Genomic DNA, 22,102 nt, shown 5'->3' on the forward strand with positions numbered 1-22,102 from the left:
GAAGTGTGTTTACCTCTGATAGAAAAAAAATGAAAGTAGTTTGCCGACCATCCGGCCGGCGGTAGATATCAGTGGTTATATAGCATATATACTGCTGCTAGGCGTGAGGTCTTGTCTTGGGTTCGACTCCCAGCCACGACGGCCTCATTTCGGTGGAAGCGCTGTAGGCTAGAATACGCTGTAGGGTAAATGAATTTCGGTGGAAGCGAAATGCAGATACGCTAGTGGTAAATAGATGTTGCAGAAAGGTTAAGGTTAAGTTCGAACAAATGCGGTATCTGGCGGCGGCGGCCGTTGAAACGCGCTCGGAGGAGGCTTTCCATCGTCGCTATATGCTTGCGAAGGTCGCGATGAGACTTTCTGCCATTGAGGCGAGGAATGAGTGAGGAGGAATGGTGAGGGACGAGAGAGGATTCTGAGAAAGGGAGAAAATTCGTGCCGAAGAGGCGAGCTCTGCCTCCTGCGACGCCGTAAACGTGCGCAGTTCACGCCGTCGGTGTGCGTGTTTCGCGATTCTTGGGCGATTGGACGCGCTCTTGCCGAGACTTCCAGCGCGGAGTCGCGGCTTCACCGTTTCCAGAGCGGAACCTGTGTTGTGTCACCCGAGCTTAAAAGCGAGATGTGGAGTGAACGAGTCCTAAGGGTTCGAACGAAAATGAGGACGCTTAAGCTTTGCCTTTAAGAATGGAACGTGATAGGCTTATCGGGCCCCGTTTGCATCGCATTGTTTTTTATGAGTAGGCTTCACTGCAACAGTGTGGGAAAGCCAGATTACAAAGACCAAACTTACACCAATCCCCTTAAAATCGGCTTCACTTTTGAACACAAATGCATTGCTGGGAAGACATTTTGCCAGGGGCAATATAAGCCGTTTTATATCAAAGTATGAAGGCGCTAGGACCTTTTTTTATTATTATTTGTTTGCCGTTGCCCCGAGGCGCGCGCGTGTCCAAAACGCATTTGGCAAGCTAAGTCGCAGTTTGACCTTGGCTGAGCTTGAAGGTCAGATTTGGGGAACCAGACGTTTTGGGGGTTTGTACCTAGAATATCGCTCCAAAATGAGATGAACTTTGCATCAGTATAGAGCGACGCAGGTTAGCTGCAGTCGAACAACTTGCCTTAACTGAACTGTGACATGCGAAAATTCGTGGACAGCGACACTTTGAACAGGACAGGTGGCGTGTGATGGCGTGTTTAAATGGTAGCACTGATATATATATATATATATATATATATATATATATATATATATATATATATATATATATAAACTGCTATGGGGATATAGATTACTATATGTGCACCTATTGAAGTCTGCACAACCGACGCACAAGCATACACTTCCTAAGTTCTCCCACCGATGATCTGAGATGTGGCAAAATTATTCACAGAGCAATAATGTTATCTAACTCTGCGCTCGATGGTGCCATATCAGCTACTTCCTTCCTGTAGTCTTCCAGTTATAAGCGACTTTATTAGGTATAGCAACCTCGAAATATTTTTGTTTCTTTCTTGAAATGCTTGTGGCCAATAAGTAACCTATGCATGTGATTCTAGCGGTTGATTCAATCCTTTTTGTCAAGAAGCGTAGCGTGACTGACTTTACAATACTCAAATATTTAGTTACTCTGTAATTATGACGACTCGTCATAAAATGCACAAAGAGTCATTCTACCACCTTGATTTGCTTTCAGTTGAGTCTCAAGCACCCTGGCACAATATTTTGTATGTTTCACACATGTATCGACAGTCGGATCATAATTCGTTTCTGAAGGCGGTGAATGAACTGGATGGTGTCGTTTTCGATCGAGTGTTTATCGAAGTCCAGGTTGCAACGACCTCAGTCTGCTTAGTCGTTCATCCGAATTCACCCCTCTTGGCTTTTCTCTTGCTGCGAAATTCGTAGAAACGAGGTAGGCGAGGTGCGTGCCATCTTGGCTTCTCCAAAGGAAAGTAAAGGCTTAGGGCAAAAAACAAAAAACAAAAAAAAAACGTGATCGTCTGGAGCCCTGCCACATTTGTTCGAGGAATGCGCGGCAGGGGACCGTCAGGGAGACAACACTGCACCTCTTCTGTCGAGCCGTTCTCTCCGTCGCGTGATCCTGTCGGTTTCGGCCTTATAGGGCCAAGAAAAACAGGCAGTAAATCCTGCTGGCTCCGCTGTCAGCGTGTCGTATATAAGCTGCGCTAGGCCTATCGTAGCCAGCACGTCCTTGCTGCAGCGACAGGCATGTAGGCGCATGACTGCTGTGGGACCCCGTGTACGGAGACTTACGAAGACCTGCTTCGTCGTCTGTTTGTCGTCTGTCCCGCACGTGTCACGTGACCCATCCCTTCTCAACGTGTACTCTGCGTAAAGGTGCAGCCATATACGGCAGGACGCTGGCGCCTGCCTGGAACTATATACTGTAGGGATGACAATAATCGGTTTCGTTTTTGTTTTTCGGACTCCTGTACTTTGCATATCGACGTGCCCGTAATGTATACCAGTGCACGCGCGCTGGCTCTGTCGGCGGTTCTCGCAGTTATAACAAGTCAGCAGCGCTACTGGGGCAATAATAAAGACGTCCCTGCAAAGGCCGTTGGTCTTCATCGCTGCTTTGACAAAAAGGAAATGCTGGACCTACAACTGTAAACCATTGATGGGCACATCGGTGCCCCACTTTTCAAGACAACATTACAGCGCCGTGTGTGTGTGTGTGTGCATATATATGTATAATAGACGGCTATAGGACGTACGAAACCGAAACATTTTATAAAATGCTTAAAATGAACTAAAATGAATTGCTGTTTCGTGCGTCATATAATTCAAGCACTTCAACACACTGGATTGAAAGTGAAGGACCCGTCTGACTTCACATATACTATAACAGCTGCGATTGCACGTTTCTGTGTGGCTATGTTTGTGGGACCTCGTCAAAACATTTTTACCCCTTTATTTCCGTATTCATTAACAAGGCGGAACGGTTGCACCACGACTTGCTTCTTGGTTGTACCGATTTGTTGCCTGCTTCTTCTTAGAAGCAGGCAATGGTGCACGTAATGCGCAATTCTTGTTGAAAATCGCATAGGTGAATAATGGGAGATATAGGTCCCACTTTTTTTTCCCCAATAGAAAATGAAACTCTCAGATTTGACTTATCTTGAACAATAACTTATCAAGAACGCACTTGCAATGCTTTGGACATAAAGCTTTCCGTTCTTCTGTTGAGTGAGAGAGAGAAACAAATTATAAATGAAAGGCAGGGAGGTTAACCAGGACTGAGACCGGTTTGCTACCCTACACTGGGGGAAAGGAAAAGTGGAGGGAAGGATTAGAAGAGAAAATCCACTGTGGATATCGTTGACGTGGTAACAGTTTTCTGCTCTATATCGCCGACAGAGACTCAGTCCGGATCACAGACGGTCGCTCAATCCTGTAGTTTTTAAGAAATCGCAGCAGCGCTATTGTGGACCTTTGTAGCTGCGATATTAAGCTCGGCAACGCACGCCACATTTGGAGTCTGCGTCCACTTTATGCTTTTTGTGATTTTATAAACTGATTAGTCGCGAGATACCCTGTCTGAAGACCGCTGCGTTGCGTAATCGTAAAACTCCGCGTCGTCTGCTAGCGCGTGTATCGTGACCGTCTGCGTCGTGCGGGAGACAGACGAGCTAGCCGGAAGTTCGTCTGGCTCCCCTGCCTCGTGCACAAAGCGGATGTTGACAAGAAACAGTGTCGAGACCATGCGTGGTCGCGCGGCACGCAGACATTTTGCACGTTTTCAACCCTCAAGAGTTAATTTTTTTTCTTATTTATAAATACTGCTGTCTTGATGCAAGAGATAGCAAGAGCAGGTTCAGATAGTGATGCAGGATACGACAGAGTGATTATGCAACGTTTTAGCTTTTAACACGGTAAGATAAAAGATTAGCGAAACTATCGAATGATAGGTTGCGCAAAAAAACATCTACTTCATTCCGTGATTAAAGGGGAAAAAAAGGAAAATTGTAACAGTCCAGGTAGGATCGAAAGGGCACAATATTTAGCAGGTGAGTGTGCCTATAGTTGGCTGGACAGAAGGGTTGCAAAACTTAATGGGTGTTGAAATAACTGACGATGAGTACAATATCTTGTGTATAGCAAGAAAATGCGTTCAGAAGTATGCCGTTGCTCTAACGAAGAAAGTGATGCGTGAGAAGCTTGCGCAGTCGGTGAAAATTCGTGATCATGATTCGTGACTATGGCTAACATTCGTACTTTAAATGCCGAGATCGAATCGTCTATAGGTACAAATTACGTTGCTTTTTTTTTTTTTTAGACATTATGTGCCATGTAAATAGGATGATGGCTGCGACAGACGACGCTTACACCGCATGAAATAAACAATAATAACTACCTCTGCTGAATTCTCTGGTCGGATATTTCGGTACGCACGAGGTGATTATATAATTATATAGTTTTCGTCTGCGCCTTCTCTCATAGTCAGTGTAGTTAGAGCTCCCTGTCGGGTACAGTAAACATTGTTGCAACCTTTAATGGTAACAGGACAAACCTGCACCCTTGAGGTGTAAATTTTTTTTGTGTATAACGCTCTCTACTTTAGAATGGTCGTGGGCGCGGACATCAACCTGGTCTTCTTCCTTTCTGCATCCCCGACGCTCATCGTCGTGACGGTGGAGAATAAAACGCTGCTAAAATGAGTTTTGGTTTCATTTTTAATCGGGACATTCCGAGAAATGACCATGAAGAGAGGCGAAAAAAAAGTGTCTTCTGACTGGGCCCGCTTTTCGTCCTACACTGCGGACAGGCACAACAAATCGGCACATGAAAAAAAAACAATTTCTACGAATAAAACACGTTGCTTATATCTTACCGCTAGAAAACATCGTGAACGCACGCACACACAAAGCTGACGCATACGTAAGCGCGGGTGAGAGCTCCAACACAAACACGCTGTCGATCGTTGCCGTTTTGTGATAATTTAATCGCCTTCACTCCGTTGCGATCCCTGGTTCCGTATCATGCAATTCCTCATCACTCCAGAATTGTCACTCTTCGTGGTCATATACCGTCGTCGTCACTTCGTCTTCGTCATTGCGACGTCGTCGTCATTTCCGGTCACTCTGTCGTAGTCGTGTCACTGTAGTAATGACGTCATCGTTGGACCGTCGTCGTCAACCTGTCGTCGCATGCCTTCATTGTCATTGGTTCGCCGTCAATGCCGTTGCGGCCGTTTTGTCGTCGTCATTCCAACGTCGTCACATTTCTTCGTCGTTGTCGTCGTCGTGTGCGGGATTCGCATATTTGAGCGTCACAAGGTTTGTGTCGAACGAGGTGTTTCCCGCCGGAAATGTGTCCAACTTTGTCGTGCGCTCTAATACCTCTAAGTGGACGTTAAACAAGAACTGCGTTCTTATGAGAGGCCAATGGAAGCCTCGCTTAAACTTCGCCTGAGGGCGCGTGGATGCGCAATTGTTCCTCTTAAAGCGAAGTGTACTTTCTTCGCCCCTAGGCCACCACGCTTTCCTGGCGCCGCCCGTCGGTATCTCACTGCATAAATGTCATACACGATCACCTGCCTTTATTACCTCTGGATGCTGAGTGGCAATTAGTGCGAGTGAGCGCACCTGTATCGCGCAATCGAACAGGATATCACGACACAAAGCCTGTCCACATAATGTAGCCTCGTAAGTACCTCCAAAGCACACTGGAAGAGCACATTGAACGGCTGATCTGATTTTCCTAAAGTGAACTACGCCATTCTTAGATTGTGTGCGCGCCTAGAGATTCTCCAGCTTGTATAGCAAGAAATCTTGTGCTACAGGTAGTGCCAGTGAGCGCACCTGTGTTCTGCGCTTTCAAACAATAAATTACTATATCAAACCTGTAAGTATAATACGGGTTAATAGCAGTTCATAGGTATCTCTACAGAGCAGATATCTGTTAATCGAATAGCGCGTGATTTTTAACGGCTTCCCTGGTTTTAAATTTCCTATATTTGGCTTTCCCTTTTCTCATGGACACTGGATATCTGCGACTGTGACACAAAGGTCGTGGCAGCGTTAAATGTAGTTACACGGTGTCTCGCATTTTTCTGTGCTTACAGCTCTTCTCAGCATTTCGCTCTCGATAAACTTTAATCATCGCCTTCGCGCTCGTGGCGTTTCTGCATCGCCGTGTCTCACGTTTTGCATCCGCATGAACTGGTGTTTGCATTTCGGCGTAGTTTGCGAACAGTGTAGTGCGCATTACATTGTATGACGATAAAGTTGGTAGCTGCGCGTGCATAAACTAACAATTGCACGAGAATATACGTTGCATTGGACTAAAATCCGGTTTGCTATCCCACGCAGAGCAAAGGGGTTTCTCGGAGGAATTACAGGCGCTCACTACGGTTTGTCGACTTAAGGAACTGCAATAATGCGCGTGCAGCTTTCATGGGCTTGTGAGGCATGGGGCAGAGTAAAAGGTTAGACTCTTCGCACCCGCAACTGTCACTCAGTGTGCAAGAGGTGGTATAGCTCTTACTGGCTGTACGTCAAGGAGCAGGTGACATCGCCCGTTACGTCGTGTTTGTGCGATTTGCGTCTTGTGCGTGTTTTGATCACTGTTTTTATATTCGGTTGCGTTGGAGGAGGCGGAGGCGCCCCGCCCCGCCCCCTTCCAACTTGTGGCCCCCGTATACGGGGGCCACGCTTCTTCTTGTCTGTGCCGGTTACCGCGGCCACGTTTAAGGCTTTCTTCAGACACCAAATCTGATGGTGTGCATCGTCGGAGTGTCCAGTGTGACCAGCAGCTGCATGCATGCATGCCCGCGTGCTGGAAAGAAACACGGTCGCACGTGCAGTCTCTCAAACTGACTGTGTCGCGCGCGGCCGCACTCGGGAGAGCGACACCATAACATTTGTAGCAGGAGCAAGAAGTGTAAGGATGCCGCGGTCACCGGCAGGTACAAGAAGCTTGGCCCCACGGGGCGACTAATCTGGAGTTCATGGGGCAGGTACCCCTGCGGAACTCCAGCGCATAAATTCCAAAAACAGTCATCGAAACTCGGACAGGTGAGAAAGCTTCGCTCCCACAACAGATGTGGGCTGTGTCGTCAGCTATTAGAACAGGATGGAACGAAAAATGTTAGACCTAACGTTAAGAGACAGGGAGAGAGCGGAGTGGATCAGATAGCAAACGTGGATAGCCGATATTCTAGTTGACATTAAGCGGCAGAAATGGAGCTGGGCAGGCCATGTAATGCGTAGGAGGGATAACCGGTGGACCATTAGTTACAGAATGGATACTGCAAGACAGGGGTAATTGGAGATCGCAGGGAGAGGCCTTCGTCCTGCAGTGGACATAAATATAGGCTGATGATGATGATTATCTTTGCGAACCCTACCGGGACTTCGCTGACCAAGGCTGTGCTGATAAGGGCCCCGTGTCGCAGAAAATCCGGCGTCGGCGGCGATGTCCGTTCGAGAAAGTTATATTTAGGTATATGTATATGACACGCGGTATATGCGGGTTATATTGCCACACCATTCTATTACTAAAGTTGCCCATACCTTGTCTTACGTTCTTGACAAAGCTGTTCCTCGAAGTTTTGAGAATGACAACCCACGATTAAATGTCATGAAGCAAAGCACTCACAGCGCATGCCTTTTATGTTAAATGTTCTCAGACTGAAATATTAAAAGTGCGAAACTGTAACAGAAACCTAAAAGTTATGCAATTTTCTTTAGAAGTATGGCTTTTTGGGCTAGTTGGTTAGGTACGCCAGGCCATAGCGCTAGAAGACACGGACAAGAACGAGACAACAGCTCGACCAGTTGTAATTCCTCGGATGTAACTTTTTAGGGGCGAAGCACCTTAGGGCCGAGCCTTGTCCACCCCCCCCCCCCCCACCTCGTAGTTGTCCGTAGCTCTGGTTCGCGTGGAGGCCGCTAGGGGCGCTGCGGTGCACAAGGGCTATGTAAGCGCTGTATATACTGTACACACGTACAGTATAATATACACACACACAGGGTATTCACGGTTACCCGAATGATGCCGCGGTGCTTCGCCCACTCATCATCATTCACTTCGTGTATATGCGGTGTTTTTTGGCGCGGCTGTGCACTACCTTCAAATAAAGTTTTATTCATTCATTCTTTCCGGAATCGACCCACGCTAGGAGCCGCGTTTCTACCGGAAAGCTCGCCTGGATACGTCAGCAGCTGGCAGCGCCATTCGTTGCGGCTCAGCCATGCTGGTCCGGTCCGCCGTGTGGACCCGGCCAGCGCCTCCTAGACAAAGCTTTCTAGAAGGTGTTGACCCGGCCTAATTGGCGCGCTGACACTGACGCGACAGACCTGCTGTCTGCTCCATCCGCGCGCAGTGCCCGCATGCGACGTCATCGCGTGTGAGCACGACATTCCGCGTCGTACTGCGCACTCGCGCGCAATGACGTTGCGGCCGTGTCGGGTAGCGTGCCCGATCGAGATTACCGCGAATTTATAACGTGCCATATATTTGAGCAAATCAGAGTGCAGCCGCTCCAGCTGTGCTAGCACGTGGACCACATTTCCTCGCCTCTAGCGCGCGTTTCTTCATTCGACTTTTCGCAACCCGGCGAGTGACTCGGTGTCCGTCGGCCAACCTCCCACCGTTGGTTCACGAGCCCACGCATGTAATCTATCTCTGTCCTTGTGACCCTCGTTAGCAACTTAACCCTCTCCGCTCAACTTAAAGACGTTCACGTCAGGGATCATGAACGGGGTGCCCCCTCACTTTCCACCGTGAGTAGTCTCTCATCTCTGCGTTCCCTTTGGACACGAAGTCTCCACCCCCTGCTGAGATGGTTACTTAACCCACGGGCTCCTTCCTCGACAGCCATTGATTTATACGAGCCAGTGACCGCGCCTATACCACCGCTGAGCGTATCCGCAAAGCGCAATTGAAAAGCCCTTCGAGGCTTACTAGGCGAAAACAGCTGCGCATACACAACGTGTTCTTAGTATAAGAGCTGCTGCAGCAGTCCGGTCACGTAGAGCGAAGGAAAGTGAGCTAACGTTGTGGGGGATGCGCATAATTTGTTTTGTTCAAATCCTCGGGTACGCGAGCCAAGTTGAACAAACTTCGCGTGGGCTCGTTTTGCGTGGTAAGGGGCGTGTCGCGGTAGCGTCGTGCGGTTTAGGCGGTGCACTGACATCACTGCCTTGTGTCAAGACGCCGAAAACTATACATGGCACTGGCTGCATCGCTGAAATTCAGGCGGTATCTTGTCGCTGTTATACATCACGCCCTCACCGTTTCATGACTTCGCACAGTTATGTGCACTGTAGACAAGTATATGCTCTGTGTAAATTTTAGTAATTCGACAAACTGGAATTCTTCAGTAACAACGTGCAAGTTACAATAGCTCAGTGGCAATCGCGTTTACGTTGACGAGTGCGTCGTCACAGCTTTCAGTAGAGGCTCTGTGTATACGACCAACATTCGGACTTGTGGTGTCGGTGTCGCATCTACGATGAGATCATTTGTTGCACATTTGTCCACGCGATAAGTGGCTGAGATGGTTGTTTGCATTTGGTGTACGTCTTTCGCCACCAGAAAGCTCTCGTGGCGACTCGATAGACGACTTAAGTGAAAATGTAACAGAGCGGCTAGCACAAGCAACAATGAGCAATGATAAATTTAATATAATCGGGCTAACATAGCTCCCCACGTTATCTTTGTACTCTACATCTCCAGCATCACATTAAAACATGTTTCGCTGCCTCTCTGTCTCGTGCTGTTTCCAGTAGATATCCAACTGTGCCATTCATAAAATTTCACTCACCCAGCGGATTTGCACAAAACTCGCTCGCTTATGCGATCACTCGTTATCGTTCACGTCATATGCATATCGTAATCGGACATTGTGTGCTCACATACGCCGCGAACGCATTCGTTGCATTCAACTGCCGCCTCCAAAACCTCATTTGCCTTTAATTTACCTCGAGGCTCTACGCGCTACCAATTGGGCTGTCTTAATTGACATTCGCGACAGACGACACCCTGCGTTCCTTTCATCTTGAACGTTCATCTCGCAAACTGCATTTGTGATTCTCATCCGCCATTCTGTGGTCTTATCAGTTTCTGGTCTTTCTTGTATGTACTGAAAAAAAAAGAAAGAAAGAAAGAAAGGTCGGGACTGTCGGCAGAGGCGAGACACATCTTGTAGGCTACTGGTCCACGCCTTGGGCGGAATGAAACGGCCGTGTATTAGCCAGAACGAGGCCAAGCGGCGTCACGTCGCTGTGATGCGGGAGTGGCATAAGTCGTCTGTGTGTATGCGATAACATCAGCCCTACCAGGTCGTTAATGTTAGCGGAAGAAGAAACAGAATCCCCTCCTCTTTCGGTTCGATCATGTGAAACGGCCCGCGTGCGTTATTACGACTTCCGACTCGGCGATACACGCCGAAGGGGAGAGACATCGCGGAAACCGTGTCACCAGGAAACGCCAGGGGGCTGCAGTGCCTTAATCGTCAGTTGCCTTTGATCAGGGTGCTCAGAGGCATGGTGCTGACACTCGAGCTGCTCACGGGTCCGGGCGAATATTCAATCTGTAGACATTTTTTTTTTTCTGGCATGGGTTGCCACAGGGCATTGTATACACTGATAGGTGCAGGCATTCTTCTTGGAAGAAATCCAGGTGGGGTGGATAAGCGTGGCACGATGTTTTAAGGCGACAAAGAAGTGAGTCTGAAACGACGCTAGTTAATGAGGCCGTTCATCTGAGCTACCACAGGGGCAATCTAAACAAGAACAGATGCTTTGTCTGATTCAAACGAAAAATTTTTTTTCATTTTTTTTTAACCTTGAGGCAGCATAAGCGACTAAGCAGTGGTAAAGAGTGTGCGTTATAGGCCGGCGTCCATCGCTAACTACCTCGTCAAACGCAAGTGACTGCCCTATTGAGCTGGCCGAGAAACGGTCAAATATCACAGCGATAGCCGGGGACATACCTCGTTTGGCAACCAGATTTTGTAGTTCGGCCGTTGCACGGTAGAGGGCACGCACTATATTGGAAGTCCTCTACTGCAGAACCTGCTACTGCGGTTCCCGATTCCAGCCGTCGCATTCCGACAATTGCAAAGGGCAAATACGCCATTCTGCTTCGATTCGAGCACTTCCCAAGGAACACCGAAGGTTCAAAACTAATTTGCAGCCGTCTGGTGCGTCCCGCGAGTAAAATCCCGTCGCTCATTGCGCAGCCTCATTTTGTACAGCACCACACAGTGCATGCTTTAAAACAACGTGCTTGCAGTTACACGCGTGACCCACGAGCTTCAGCTGCAGCTGTGAGTCGGATTCATTCCCCGTTCCTATAGGTTTTGGGCTCAGCTTCGTATATGCGGCTATACACATGAGCCACCAATTCTGTGTGCGATACCGCGGGACCGATCGGGATGAACGCGTTTCACTATAGACGCAATAGTTGCAGCGAATCCTTCCTCCCTCCCACGAAGCAAGCATAACATAGTCGTTTACAGCAACAACAACTACAAACGAGTGCCCGGGCTGCGGCGGCGCGCACCCCTGCAGCCGCGGTGGCGGTATAGGAGCCAAATCGCGCGCGGCCATATTTTTTCTCTTTCATATGGAAGGGACGCCGCGCCAGCATGCGTTGCCCTTCACCAACGCCTGTTGGCATTATTTTTCCCCGCGCGATATCTTCTTTTTTTGTACGCTCTCTCTCTCTCTCTCTCTCTCCATGTCTCGGAGTAGTTATAACGATAGAATTCCATGCGCAGAGTAGAGGCTGCGGGTCTTTAGCACACCTCCACAATGAGAGTGCAAACGATGCCCGGTTTGAAGGGCTGCCCTTGTGTCGTCCCACCTATGGCGCCGTAAATGACTGGGCTCGGTGTGTCGCGCATCGCACGCTCAGTAATGGAGAGAACCCCAATGTGAAAACGCGCACGCAAGCACACATACACACGCGCGCGCGCGCTTTAAAATAAAGTTCTGGCTGTGCCCCGCGCTGAGCTGAGATCCGGTGTTTCGGCGTTGTTGTTCAAGAGTTCCCCGTTTTCTTTTATGGAAAAACGGAAGCGTACGGTATACTTGTCGAGGTTCATTTCATCTTCGAAGATAAGTGGCATGTTTTGGCACGAACGGGAGGTGGCCCGTCTAAGCTATACCAGCGGCCACAGCGCCGCGCTTGCGCTAGCGACCAAGAAAAAAACGAAAAAAAAAAAACGTAGTATGTTGCATACCCGAAGCACAGAGGTGAACAAATAACACGCGATTTTGCGCAGCCTTGCCTCCACGAGTTGTATTTGCAATACACGAAATATGTAGGTATATACCGCAAGCGTTGCGGATCAATAACAACTGCACTGCGAAGCGCACGTAGCAAGGCGAGACGTCTATATACGGCTGGGCTACGGCCGGACGTTCGAATCGGAGCCGAGCGAACAACCACACCGACGCTTTTTCGGCAGCCTGCGCGCTTTTTCGCTGCCCTCCTGCCACTAACTCTTACAATGCCATGAATGGGCGGCGGTGAACCAAAACGACACCGCGGGTAGCACTCGCGTCCGTTCTCGAATCGCCACGCTTGACCGCCCGGCACCGGCTGCGTGATCTCCCCGTGTATGCCCATACGTATGGTACATGCTCGTTCGTCTCCGGTATATACCATAGACGCGGAACAGGAGCGCCGAGCCAGCACCAGCGGCGGGCGCTCAAGTGCGAATAACTGTCAGGTCGTGCGGAACAGCGAAAACAAACCGAGCTGTGCTTCGCGAAGAGTGGGAGGCGGCATCCTGGATTCCGGGACCGCGCGGTGAGGACCTGGGAGCTGTGCGGCACGCGGCTGTATGTGCACCGCGAGCGCTTGTGGCTCTGGAATACCGCGTTTCTTGGAACATGGAAGAGCCAGTTATTTTTGCCACGGCTCCTCGCTTAAATCTGTGACACTCTGTATGTGTGTACAACTGTGTACAGTGACCTGCGTTTTTGTGTGTGTGTGTGTGTTCGACAAGGTTCGTACTCGGCACTTTCTTTCCTCTTGCCATGCAGTTGTCTGTTTTTACTTATATAACTCGTTTTCACACATGATACTACAATTCCTCTTACTGTGCACTCCAGCTTCTTAAAGGAACCTGCAGCACAACGAGACCCCCATGTCACATTTAAAACTAATGCCTAGCTCTGATACACGTGCCACGTCACAGTTGCTGGATGTGGGAGCGGGAGCATCTGCGTTATAAAACTATAGCGGCCGCCCGCAACAGACACAGACAGACAAGAAACTTTATTTTGTCCGAAGGGACTACTTTGTCGTAGTCGCGGGCCGCACCTGCACTGGGGGCGGAAGACCGTGATCTTCAGCCCTAGGCCCCTTTGGACAGCCCGAAGCTGGACTTGAAGGTCGTCGCTCTTGACGGCTTCGAGCATTCGCGTTTGAAGACGGGATGGTATGACAGGACAGGAAGACAGGATGTGTACTTGTACGTACTTGCAGCGCGCAGCGTTATGATAGTTACGATGCGAGTTGTTACAGATGCCAGGTGAAGAAGCACCCACTGGTGGGCCAGATTACTGTTACAATTTAAGTGTGTATATATATATATATATATATATATATATATATATATATATATATATATATATATGTGTGTGTGTGTGTGTCACGGTGTTTATTGACAAGATACGCAAGGATTGAGAGGTCGAACTCGGTGCGGCAGTCAGGACTAGCCCCGTGCGTAAAGGCGCTGGTAATGCGTATATATATATATATACGCATTACCATATATCCACTATATATATATATATATATATATATATATATATATATATATATATATATATATATAGTGGATACTTCGTGGCCTACGATTTCGCATTTCGAAAGCTGTACAATCAACTAAAGATGCATGGTCTGTGCAACTCGCCAAGCTGAGCGCTTGTTTTATTGTATACGGCTGTAAAGTCGTGTTTCGAGAAATCCTTCGGGAAAGTTCTGCAGTGAAAGAGATATAAAGACAAATGAAAGAGGAGAGAGAGGAAAAGAGAAGCATTATTGGCAATTCGAATCGCTACAAGAGTTCAGGGTCAAAAGGTAGCAACCATCGATTTTCTTGACTGCAAGCTCACAGCGTGTGGTCTTGAGGGGGAAAAGCGAAGTGTGTTTATTACGAAGCAGGAACGCAACAGAAAAACTGCTCGGAGAAAAAGAAGACAGATGAGGAATGAAGTCGTCAGCAGATAAAAACAGTGCTGACTAATAGCGACGTTGTATATATTTACCATAGTGGGTTCCGTTGGCTGGTTTGTACTTCTTGTCAAACAGCATATTTTATTTTATTTTAATTTTTTCAACAGCGGGACAACGGACGAAAAAAAAGTCACGGCACAGAGCGCGACTGTTACAATATTTGTTTTCTTTCACATCTTTTGTGAGAAAGAAATTCTGAAATGTTTTCACGTTTCAACGTGAAAATTGTGCAACAATAGTTAATGGGATGGTGTTGGGCTGCTGAGCACGAGGTCGCGGGATCGAATACCGACGACGGCGGCCGCATTTCGATGGGGGCGAAATGCGAAAACACCCGTGTACTTAGATTTAGGTGCACGTTAAGGAACCCCAGGTGGTGCAAATTACTCCGGAGTCCCCCCGCTACGGCGTGACTCATAATCAGATCGTCGTATTACCACGTAAAACCCCATAATTTAATTTAATTTAATTTTTAATGGTTCATGGGAAAGGGAAGGCAATGAAACATTTTTAAGCCTGCTATGGTGGCTAAGTCGCTAATATGTTCTGCGGAGGGCGAGGACGCAGCTTCCATACAAGCCAACGACGGCCGCATTCCATTGCAGCTCGGAATGCAGAAAAAAAAATGTCAGTTTCGCCCTAAGGGCGAAGCAATGAATGCGATAGCAACACAGCAATGTCATAGGAAGTAAGGTGAGCGGCTTTTGTAGCAATATGAATTGTAGTAAACATGAGCTGATTAAGTAAGCAGGTGTGCTGCGGCGTAAGTAGACCGACATGAAGAGAGACTCGATGACCACGAGAAGGCGCGTGTGAAACGGTGGTGTTGATGAGAAGCGCTTCCCGTGGGCAGCGCGCGTGCGAAGGGACACACCTGTAGCGGTGCACTGCCGATCCGAGCAGCATTACGTGTGTAGCGTGCGTTGGAAAATGTGGCCCGACTATTACGAACTGAATGAACAAGCGTGGTGTGAGCGCGCACAAACACGAAGAGATCACACTGAATGACAGCAGACAACGACTGTCAAAACGCTGGCAGCAAGCATACGCCGCAACGGGCGAAGGTACGTGCGTCTATCGCTGCAGCGGAAACTGATTGGCAAATGCACGGCGCATAAAGTTCAGAGCCGTGTGGAGATAAGCGACGGTGCGAGCGAGCGACGAGCGCGGTTGTTGGCAGAGTAGAAGTGCGCACCCCCCCCCGCTCCCTCCGGCGCTGGCTTCCCGCTTCCTTGCTTGCGCGTGGGAGATTGAGTGCGTTCGCTCTCCGTGACAGCGTGCGTCCCCGCACGCTTCCGCTCGGGCATACGGCGCGCGGCGAAGATTTTATCTATACGGAACCTCACGGCGACGGCTACGCCGACGGTAGAAATCCGGTTGAAGTGTCCATATAATTGCTATCGCAATAAAACTTCAAATTGAGACGGGCGGCTGCGGTCTAGATGATAACCATGACCTGCGTCTGAATTGATGCACACAGCGTTTGTGACGCACATTTCGATTCTGATGCACAGGCCTTTGTTCAAGTGCGAGGGTTGATGCTTCGGCTTGCTATTAAGACGCCATAGGGAACCCTACGGTGCGACGATATGGAAGAAACACGAAGCCGTGGCGAGACACAACGCTGCCCCCGTACACCTGTTGAAACAGTTATTGTGTGTGCACGCATCGGCGCAGCTGTTTGGAAGTTGAATCATGACTCTGCAAATACGAGCATGCCAAATTTAGATGGCGAAACGACACTACTACTACGTGTTTGGGTGACTGCGATCGCGCTGAAAGCGGACATTCGCGGAGTTATCAGGATACGCTGTTTTATAAAAAATGTCACAGTTTCGCCCTAAGGGCGAAGCAATGAATGCGATAGCAACACAGCAATGTCATACGAAGTAAGGTGAGCGGCTTTGGTAGCAATATGAATTGTAGTAAACATGAGCTGATTAAGTAAGCAGGTGTGCTGCGGCGTAAGTAGACCGACATGAAGAGAGACTCGATGACCACGAGAAGGCGCGTGTGAAACGGTGGTGTTGATGAGAAGCGCTACCCGTGGCCAGCGCGTGCGAAGGGACACACCTGTAGCGCTGCACTCACTGCCGATCCGGGCAGCATTGCATGTGTAGCGTGCGTTGGAAAATGTGGCCCGACTATTACTAACTGTGGTGTGAGCGCGCACAAACAAACGTGAATAGATCACACTGAATGACTGCAGCCAACGACTGTCGAAACGCTGGCAGCGAGCGCATACGCCGCGCAGCGGGCGAAGGTACGTGCGGTCTATCGCTTCAACGGAAACTGAGCGGCGAATGCACAGCGCATAAAGGTCAGAGCCGTGTGGAGATAAGAGACGGTGCGAGCGAGCGACGAGCGTGTTGTTGGCAGAGTAGAAATGCGCCCCCCCCCCCCCTCCGCTCCCTCCGGCGCTCGCTTCCCGCTTCCTTGCTTGCATGTGGAAGATTGAGTGCGTTCGCTCTCCGTGACAGCGTGCGTCCCCGCACGCTTCCGCTCGGGCATACGGCGCGCGGCGAAGATTTTATCTATAGGGAACCTCACGGCGACGGCTACGCCGACGGCAGAAATCCGGTGGAAGTGTCCATATAATTGCTATCGCAATAAAAAGGAAGACAAAGACTGTGCGCCGTTTTTTTTTTTCTTGTTTTTTTTTTTTGGGGGGGGGGGCACTTTCAAGACCTCCAGTTGGTCGAAATTATTCGGGAGCCGTTAGCTCAGAACCCGCTGTGTAGTTTCGGGACACCACAATCAAATTCTCCTTCCTTCGCTGCACTCATTTACCGTACAGACTCGTGTAAGGGCCGCACCCCCCATTTGGCAGTCCAAAATTTGGGGAAAAACATTTCCAACGCAGAAGAATCGCATTCGGTGCTCCGATGACTCGCGCGCGCATCGACGAATTTTCGCGCGTTGCGTACTTCCCCGTGCCGCTGCTAGACGGCTAGAGCCAGGGTGTGCACGTCGTCACAATTGTTAAATAAGTGCGGCCCTTACACGAGTCTATACGGTATTAGCGATTTCAGTTCACGGTGGCTGACTTTTGTGTATCATGAGCGCGAAATATAAGGTCACCCGAGGGGCTTCATTCTTTATACTCACAAGCGTACAATGTAACGTGCGGCTTTTATGAACAAACTTGGGAGAACAGCCGTTCTCGTAACTGGGACAGGGTATACAAGGGACAGCTCAGACTGTGGGCAACACGCTGCAGACTTCGCGTAATAAAAGGAATACCGAGAAAAAAAAAGGGGGAGCTCCGCATTCCAACGGAAAAGACAAATCCCTGGGATTCCGCTCCTTCTATTTGTCTTATTTACGGCGCGCCAGTTTTATTTCTTCGTTGTTGGCTACGACCCCGTCAGCGTTCCAGAGTCACGCCCGAGGCGTGCTCGCGCACAAGTTATTTCCACGAGACCGCCGCCCGGATTTTTTTTTTTTTTTCTCCTGGAAAGAGCGGCGGGCCCCATCGTTGCCTCGGTGAACTTTGACCCCTGCCCCATCCTGTCTGGGCCGGCTACGCCTTGGGAGGGCCGGCCTCCCTTTCTGTCGGTTAACCGGGCCGTCGCCGTTCCTTTTGTTTCAGAATCCTCGCCGTATTTTGTATCTCTGCCTCTAATGTAGCAGATAAGACGTCTATGCATTGAACACACGGAACAGGAACATGTAGTACATACCGCTGACACAGAGAAAGATAGCGAGGAAAACTCAATGCGTTCAGTAAACACGGCATACACGTTGTTTACGAAGTCCTTTCAGCTACTCAGTGCGAATGACTTCGCGTATTGTAACAGGCGCCGTGCTTTTTCTCCGAGCGAGTAAGAAAGCTGTGTCATTGGAACGCACTCGCAGAATGTCAAAGGTCGTGGCAACCGAAAAAATAATGGGTGACCAATCTTTCGTGCGATGTTTTGTTTGACCCAGTCGTCGTTATTTTCCTCTTCGATCCTTAACGCGTTTACATTTTCGCTCCGTCTCTTTCCTGGCAACCACGAAATGTACTTTCCAAAGTGAATGCGAGTTCTGCTATTGGCTAAGAACGAGAATTCACGTATGTGCCTCGAATATGCTGGCGGATGCCAGAGGTCATTCGGTAAGACATGGGATCACCAAGGCGCAAGTGCCGTGCGGTCGTCTCGAGAACTTCATTTTGCAACTCTATTTTTTTTTTCCAAATGCGCGATAGCTTGGCGCTGGTTTGCTGCTCTCTGATCGATTACGATCGTATTGCTGGCCGTGGAGGTTTCCTCGGTGCAGTCAGGGCGCGAAGCTTCTGCCGGCGTCTATCTGAAAGCGTAAAACATTGGACGCTGCGCATTCACCATTAATAGCCACACAAAGGCTTGAGAATCTTTTCTGATAATCTTTCGGTACCATTTGGCCTTTTTAAAAGAGGGAACGGGGAGAATACGGGGACGTCTGTACTTGGCGGGAACCCGTAACCAGCTGCGAGATGTTTCAAGTTCTTTTTATTTGAATCATTACAAAGCGGGCGTGATCGGGCGAAAAGTGGAAATCGCTCTTGTCCCCGTCTTCCGCGCATTGCCGAAATCCAGTTTTAATTTCCCGTTTAATTTCACTTTTCGTGGTGTCTGTCTCCGACGTCACCATCATGTCCATCATCATCATCGCGCTTAGCCTGAAAATGACTCGTTATCTGCCCCCGATTCTATTCAGCTAATGATCTCAATGCGAGGTGCCGGACTCTCTCGTGCTTACTCCGCGCTGACATTTTCAATAATTCAGCGCCAATTGCGTCACAAGCGATATTATTCAATCGCGGGTTCCCGACATGCGAGCAGTCATCATCGTTGAGTTAGCTATATAGCAATTTTGCCACTGAAGTTTGAGCGACCGTTTGCTTGCCTTATTTTTTATTTTTTTGCAACGAGAGGCTGCTGCGACGCAGAGGGTCACGTCCATTAGCGTGATGATGTTCCTAATTGACTGACACCATCTGTAGGTTACATTAGCCCAATATTATTGTGAAAACTGTGATTACTTGTGCGAAAATAGGACGACGCGGTGCTTTAGCCAGACTGGCAATATGCGGGGAACAGTATTCTGCGACGGATCCACTTCGACGACACTATCGCCTTCGCCATCAGGCGTGCGCTGAATCGCTGGCTAAAACAAAATCCGATGAGCTCATCCGCACGTGGTGCTCAACCAGCCAATCCGCTCATCCAGATTTGATCAACCAGCCAATCAGCGCGCGCCTAATCCAATCAGCGCGCCACCTGTGTTGTTCATTGCATAATCCGTGCACGCTTTCTTGCGCAACCGTTTAGAAACTGCAGTTTTCTGGCGCACGTTGCGCGTATTGTATTTCTGTTTACTTGGTCTCATTATTCGTGGGAAGATGTTCAGGCTTTGAGAGGTGCGGAACGAAACAAATCGTTCTCGCTAAATTCAGGTCTCGCAAATGACTAGGTATGTATTCGTTCTTCACGAATATGACGTTTCTACGACTTGTTTTGTAATAAATTAACGAGTATTGACTGGCAGGATAGTTCGTTCATGCTGAGATGGAACTGTCAAGATGTGTGTTCGTGTGATAAAAATGCTACGATCTCTTTCTTGCGTTGTTTTGGCTGTCTCACGTCTGTCTTGTCCTTTATCCGTGCAAAAGGCAAGTCGTGTCGATAAATTCACAAAGCTGTTAGTCTGACGTGCGCTCGATATTGTCTCGTCCCGTGTGGTAAAGCTGTTTTCGTCTGCTTAGCATAAATGATTGCCTACTGGTCACTGAAGCACGCTCCGTTTTTTTCTTACTCCTGCTGCAGGTTTCGATGCTGCCATCGCAGTCGGCACACTGAGCCGTACGCCACTTCCGGACCGTTGACCGTACGTGACGGTGAGTGGACGGTGCGAAGGTGAGGCGACGGCGACGATGGCCGGCAGCGAGGCCGTCATCTACTGCTCGTCGGACATCGTCAAGAACTCGCTCAAGATGGGCATCGAGAAGATCACCACCAAGTACGACACCGTGGGCGCGCTGAGCAAGGACGCCGAGGACTCCGGGAGGCTCACCGAAGTCGAAGTGGACCAGGTAGGCCGGCTGCAGGCGCATGCAGCTCGTTGATGTCGGCCTGACACGTACAATCTATAGTTGTCTTGGTGTAACGTCGTCAACGTCTACCTATTCTATATGTCCACTGCAGGATGGTATCTTTCCAGCAGTCTTCAGTTACCCCTGTGTCGTGCCAGCTCCGGTTATCCGTGACTCCGTTTTATCGCTGAATATTTCCGAACTTCATCACACCACCTGCTTCTCTGCCTTTTTTCGACTACGTTTCCCCTCTCTTGGAAACCATTCTGTGACTCTAATAAAGCACTATCTGTGCTACGCACTACATGGCCAGCTCACACTCCATTTCTCCTTCTTAATGTCAACCATAATATGGGCTACCCCCGTTTGCTCTCTAACCCACACCGCTGTTTTCTTGTACCTTGACAATTTGTCGATTGGACAATCTTCCACTGTCATAACTTAATGTTGTAGGCCAGTGCTCCCAAATAAACTTAGTGCAGAAGGCTTCATTCCCTCTTCTAAGGTTCCTGCAGTGTACGAGCCTTCATGATAGGCCTTAGGAACTCTACCGCCCATTAGTGTACGTGATTTGTTTGTGCTCGTCTCTTTTGTTTCTCTCTCTCTCTCTCCTTCCCCTCCCTTCCTCCCGTGCAGTGCAGCCAACCGGAAACTACCTCTGGTTAACCTCCCTGCTTCTCTATGCATCGTTTCTATTTCCTTCTACGTTAACGTTATGTGGGCCGAGGCTTTATCTTATGCCTCACAATAACAAAGGTCTTTTAACGTTGCACCTATGTTTTTTTGTTTTTTTTTTTGTTCTATCGCTCGTTGCGCGGTTTTTAACTTATTCCCAAGCTTATTTGTTAACCCCCAATTTGTGCCCCATATAATGGCACCGGTAGAATGCAATAACCGTACACTTTTCTTTTCAAGGATAACAGTAGGCTACTAGTCATGACTTGATGCTTGCCGTGTGGGCTCCAACCCATTTTTATTCTTCCTGTAAAATTCCTTCTCGTGGTCAGGGTGACTAATTGGCGTCGATAAACGGGTTGTTGCACAGATTCTAGGTGCTGATTGCCATTCACAAATTCTCGTTGTCTTGCCAGACTATTGAATATTACCTTCGTCTTGCGCAATGTAGATTCCTCCATTTTGAATAACTGTGGTTAGTGGCATGAAGAAGCTCCAGGTCGCCGCTGTCAGCAGACCAAGTGCACTGTCGTAGTACAGCTCTCCGGTGGTATTGAGTTTAAATGCGCTGGTCCTTAGTTTTGACGTAACGGTTAGGAAGAATGGTCCTACTTTTCGAATTTCTTGCTTAACTTTCGAGGCCGACGACTTCAAGGCGACATCTCGTATTTGTGAGTATTCTCGTTCATTTCAGCCGTTCTTACTCAGCAATGAAACACTTTGTGCAGAGTTTGTTTCTTGACCACCACCGTGGCCCCGACCCCTTAATCAAGTGAGGTCAACCAGGCCTTTGACTGCCACTGGCCAGGTGGCGCAGAACTCGCAACGTATACCTAGCCTATAGTTAACAAAAGCTTCCGCGAGGTGGGGACTTTGCTTACGCATTCGATTGCAACCAGACCCTCAAATGTTTATAATCAATTCATTATCGCGCCAAACAGGCGATGTCGGAATCTGCGACGTCACATAGGAATGTGGAATTTTTGAGATGGCGTCGCTACTTCTCAATTGTTTCTGCGTCTTCTCTCGCTTTCCGGTTCTCAAACCAGACTAAGACCAAGGTACGTAAATTTAAAATCGTAAATGTAACTGGCGAATCTAGTTTGTTTATCTAATCCACTGTGTTTTCAGGTAGCTTTTTTTTA

At 48.8% G+C, this 22,102-nt stretch overlaps 1 protein-coding gene across 5 annotated transcripts in view; it reads left to right on the top strand.

The window, feature by feature from the left end:
- LOC119464480 (uncharacterized) overlaps window positions 1-22,102 on the top strand; it is a 187,757-nt gene that overhangs the window by 159,249 nt on the left and 6,406 nt on the right. For all 5 annotated transcript variants that reach the window (XM_049656113.1, XM_049656112.1, XM_037725469.2 and 2 more), the window contains one exon: window positions 20,017-20,282. In XM_049656113.1, coding sequence (XP_049512070.1) covers window positions 20,124-20,282 — 159 coding nt within the window. In that variant the 5' untranslated portion in view covers window positions 20,017-20,123. The remainder of the gene's footprint in view (window positions 1-20,016; window positions 20,283-22,102) is intronic.

The sequence above is a fragment of the Dermacentor silvarum genome, chromosome 9 (genome assembly GCF_013339745.2).
Source record: "Dermacentor silvarum isolate Dsil-2018 chromosome 9, BIME_Dsil_1.4, whole genome shotgun sequence".
Lineage (NCBI taxonomy): Eukaryota > Metazoa > Arthropoda > Arachnida > Ixodida > Ixodidae > Dermacentor > Dermacentor silvarum.